General features: G+C 35.7%; 1 protein-coding gene across 1 annotated transcript; it reads right to left on the bottom strand.

The window, feature by feature from the left end:
• Window positions 1-2,434: 2,434 nt before the first annotated feature.
• On the bottom strand, window positions 2,435-4,390 carry LOC142613312 (geraniol 8-hydroxylase-like). Its single transcript, XM_075785617.1, has 2 exons — window positions 3,360-4,390; window positions 2,435-3,203 (listed from the first exon to the last, which is right to left on the bottom strand). Exons 1-2 carry the CDS (start codon window positions 4,251-4,253, stop codon window positions 2,598-2,600), a joined length of 1,500 nt encoding a protein of 499 aa, XP_075641732.1. The 5' UTR covers window positions 4,254-4,390; the 3' UTR covers window positions 2,435-2,597.
• Window positions 4,391-4,889: the final 499 nt, after the last annotated feature.

Raw genomic sequence — 4,889 nt, 5'->3', positions numbered from 1 at the left:
CGAGAGGGAAAAATTAAAATTTTGAGGGGCTATTGTGGGGTATAGAAATCTGTTGGGGAGATCATGCCACATGTTATAACATAGGCCGAGGAGGCCACTATAGCTCCAAGGAGATCACGCCCTCGGACGGTAAAGCCACTTCAATGACATGATATCAGAGGAGGTCATACTGAGGGGAGAAACTTCGGGGAAGGTGTCAGCCCTGACCGAAAGGATGGAGACTGCCACCACATTTAATGCCTCCAACCAAACCTCCTGGCTGCATTTATGTGGAGAAGACCTCTGAACAATGCTACCTTGATTGCCGCGACTCAGAAGTGGCTGGGGAAGGTGTCTGATGGGACAGACACTCAAGTAATGGCCTAGATGATCAAAAAATGGAGGGCCAAGATCATCTAGGGGGAGCTATATAATATAAGGGACCCTCTGGGGACGAAAAAAAAGGAGGGTCAGAGAATGAAACACTGTAATAGCTAGGACTGTAGTAAAATCTAAGTTTAAAAGAAATATAGCACAGGATCATTCTACTCGGATGTTGCCAAGGAGGATTTCTTGTGTTTAAAAGCTTGTCCTCCTTATTTTCCTGCTATCTTTTATTCACTCTGTATGTTCTTGGATCTACTGAAGCCTAGCTTTTAAGCCCACTATCTACAAATTTATTGTATTGGGCTCTTTGGGCCTCAATCCATTCATCCTTTGGGCTTGAGAACCAAAACCCACCCCTACAACAATAATTTAAAATTAAAAAAAAATGGACAAATTACATTTTATAGCTAATAATATCCTTACAAAATTTTTTAAAGACTTAACAAAATATAAAAATGACTATCAATAGTATTTAAATTATATATATATATATATAAATTATATTATGCATCTTATTTTATATCTTTAAGTGTATCTATGCATATGCATGGAATTACAAGCTTGTTTTTAGTAAAATTTAAGGATCAAAATAATATTTTACGCAAACTACATATAGTCAACATTAAATCAATCCAAATGACCAGGCCGGACTCAATGCATGATGCAATTGAGGCAACTGCCTAAGGCCCCTAAGTTCCTAAGCCCCCCCAAATTTAAGCAATATCAATATCTCTTTGTCATTGTGAGATTAATTAGGCCTCAAATATTAACCAATACAAGTAAAAGAAAGTATGAAATAAGCCCCAAATATTAAGTAATAGAGATATTTCTTTACCATTGAGAGTATGAAATAAGCCCCAAATATTAACCTGAAAGTATTATTAATTTTTATATAAAAAACCACAAAAAAAAAAAATTTTTGAATGTGCAAAAGTGATTGTTGCTCTGTTTGAGTCATTAATCTTCCACTTTTAGAATATAAAAAATGGCTCTCCCTCTCTCTCAACAAAACAAAACAAAAATCAAAAGACAAAAAAATCAAAATCAAAATCAATCTCAAACCTCAAATATTTTTAATGAATTGTTGGAGAGTGACTTTTTTATACGTTTCTTAGCAGCGCATTGGACCCTCCTCTCCATTGTTGCTTTATTTGAGTCATTAATCTTCCGCACTATTAGAATCTAAAAAATCGCTCTCCCTCTCTCTCAACAAAATAAAACAAAAATCAAAAGACAAAAAAATCAAAATCAAAATCAATCTCAAACCTCAAACCTCAAATATTTTTAATGAATTGTTGGAGAGTGACTTTTTCATACGTTTCTTAGCAGCGCATTGGACCCTCCTCTCCATTGAGCGTTGCCCTCCTTTAGGTTTTTGCACTACTCTAAAATGTCTTAGTCTTGCTTACTTATGTCATTGTTTGGTTCTTGCTATCTTGTTTTATTTTCTCAGAGTGTTTACTTTGGTTGTTTGACACTTTTGCTTCACTGTGAAACTTTAACCTTCTGACAAAAGGCGTGTCAAATTGGGTTGGGCTAGGGTTCTTGGGACACGTGGTAGCATAGTAATCTCCAACCTCTCATCACTACATACTTATCTCTTAGGGTTTTTTTTTTTTTTTAAATTTTATTATTATTTTAGTCAAAAAAAGATTTTATTTTTTAAATAAAACTTTACGTTCAATTTCTTCTTTGTTTCTATGTATATATGTATACATATATTTTCGGTTTTTTTATTATAATATTCTAATTGTTAACAAAAAAAAATTAATTTTGCAAATAAAAAAATGTATAAATAATCAATTATGCCACAAAAAAAAAAGTTGATTAGTTCTATTGAAGAAAATATTAAGGAAACTTGAATACAAATTTTTTTTCAATAACTTTGTATCTTAAAAAGCAGAAAAAATATATTTAAATAAAAATTTATATAAAAGTTAAATAAAAAATTTATTAATTTAATATTATAATATGAGAAAAGGTTCCTCATAACATTTTCGCCTTAGGCCTTACCATGGATTGAGCCGGCCCTGCAAACGATGAGTGGATAAAGTAGTATAATTAACCCTTTTTGGTTTAATAATTATCACAAGTGTCTACTCATAAAAAGAGATCAAGTAAGTTACAACACTTTTAATATTTCATATAATAAATTTTGCAACAACAAACCTATGATTATACGGAGAATATTTTTATTAAAATATACAAACACGAAAAACTAGGTTTATTTGTTAAACCATGATAGGAATTGCTCGCAGGGGTTGAGCCAATTGTAAGGATAAACCAAACTTATCTTCCATGGACATATCCTCAGGCTTAAAGCCATCTTCAAGTTTCCAATCAAAGGTGTGAATAAGCGAACCCAGCATCAAGTGTAACATTCGTATTGCCAATGGCAATCCAGGACATATTCTCCTCCCAGCACCAAACGGAATAAGCTCAAAATTCCGTCCCTTGACATCAATTTCTGACCCCATGAACCTCTCTGGCTTAAATGAGTTGGGGTTTTCCCATATGCTGGAGTCCCTGCCTATAGCCCATGCATTTACAAGCACTTGTGCACCCTTTGGAACCGTAAAGCCCTGAATTTCTACATCAGCCTCAGCTTTACGGGGAAGTAACAGTGGAACTGGAGGGTGTAACCGGAAGGCTTCTTTGACTATTGCTTGCAAGTATGGTAAACGAGAAATATCAGATTCCTCTACTGGGTTTCCTTTGCCAATGATTTGATTGAGCTCTTCTTTGGCTTTTGATAGAACCTCTGGGTTGTGAATCAGCTCTGCCATTGTCCATTCTAATGCAGCAGACGTTGTGTCATTACCTGCAATAAACAGGTCCTATTCCACAAAAATTTAAGCCAAAGTGAGACCGTGTTTTAGACCATAATCCAGATTTATAAAAAGTACATAGATGTATAATTCATTAAAAAAAAAAAAAGTACTAATTGAATAAATATATAAATTACTGAAGAAGAATATGGAGAAAATTGTCACCAGGAACAAACGTTCGATTTGAGTTTTGTCGATCTCCCCTGTGCTTTCTTCACTAATGTCAAGAAGGGTATCTAACATATCATTGTTTCTGGTTGAACCGGGTACTTTTCTTGTCAGCAACCGTTTGTTGATCAAGCTATCAAAGAGTTCTATCATATTCCCAAAGTAAATTGTCATCCGGCGACGTATGCCTTGGGGATCAACCTTCCTAAGCACTGGAAAATAGTCTGCCAAGTTTGGTTTTCCAACCTCTTCCATGATATTCCATACAAGTTCCTTGAAATCTCTAGCCATATCGGAGTTCGGGTCTGCCAAATCCACAGAGCAAATAGTGTTGGACAATAAATTAAGCGTAGTTTTGAAAGCTGCTCTACCAATATCAACCGCATCATTGGTTAGGCAGCTTTTATGGACATCAGCAAGCAGCTCTTGTACTTTCTTGCGCCGGAGGTTTTGGTTGGCATCGAGAATCTTATGGGCGAATAATTGGGAGTTACATATCTTTCTAATGTTTCTCCAGCGTGAGGAAACAGGTATCCAAGGCAATCCTAACTCATGCTGTTTGTGGGCTCGGATTGCATCTGGAATGGAACGGTTGGAAAGGAGTTGGTCATGTGTTTGGAGGACTTCTTTGGCCATGGTAGCTGAGGAAATGACTACTGTGGTTATCTGGCCTAGTTTTAGGCTCATTAAGGGTCCATTTGTCATGGCAAGCTTAGCCAGAGACTTGTGAGGTTTGTCACCAAGTTCCAAGAGGTTTCCAATGATTGGAAAAGGTTTTGGTCCTGGAGGAAGCTTTTTGGGAATTGATTTGCTTCTTTTTGCAATGGTATGGAAGGCTTGAATAATGGCCAAGCTGAGGCAAAGATAGAGCAGACAGCTTAGAACTTCCATCTCTGAGTGTGTTTCAGAGAGAGAGAGAGAACCAAAAAGGAAACTTGAATGTATCTCCCTCCCTACGGCCTGCGGGCGAGAAGCTTTTTTGTACCTACGATAAAGTGAATTATTTTTTTCTTATTACCAATCCTCAAGAAGTGGCCCCCATTGTTCATGAGCAAAGGTTACGTAATTGAATTTTTTTTGAGAAGCGGTTACGTAATTGAATTGACCTCTACCATTTGAATTGTTATCCTTATCCCTGCATCAACTATTTCCCCTATTCAAAATATAACAAATTAAAATTCATTTTTTCGTCTAGCTTTTACGGGTTTAGAGTTAAAAAAGAGTTGTAAAATGTAGGCACGCGTTTTATGACTTTGTGGGACCATTCTCTTTCATAAAGATGCAGTAGGATTTATTTTAGTGATTCATGCCAAGACAAATATTAACTACATTTTTGCCTACAATGTGGGCTTTACATAGGAGAAGGAATAGGTTTTAACACCCAAGGAATTAATACTCAATGTAAGGTGATTTACTAATATATATTATTTTACAACTACTACTACAGTAATTCCTAAACATACCAACTCACTATTCACAATTGCTAGAACCCTTTAGCAATAGAAACCCTGGTAAAGTTACATTTAG

This window comes from Castanea sativa, chromosome 10 (assembly GCF_040712315.1).
Source record: "Castanea sativa cultivar Marrone di Chiusa Pesio chromosome 10, ASM4071231v1".
Taxonomy (NCBI): domain Eukaryota; kingdom Viridiplantae; phylum Streptophyta; class Magnoliopsida; order Fagales; family Fagaceae; genus Castanea; species Castanea sativa.
Note: the sequence above shows the minus strand (reverse complement) of the source record. Positions and strands in the feature narration are given on the sequence as shown.

What these genes read in the sequence shown, in the direction of transcription:
- LOC142613312 (XM_075785617.1), bottom strand. Translation starts at nt 4,253, where the DNA reads ATGGAAGTTCTAAGCTGTCTGCTCTATCTTTGCCTCAGCTTGGCCATT. An exon ending in AAATCGAACGTTTGTTCCTG is followed by an intron (nt 3,204 to 3,359) that starts GTGACAATTTTC and finishes TTTGTGGAATAG; the next exon opens with GACCTGTTTATTGCAGGTAA.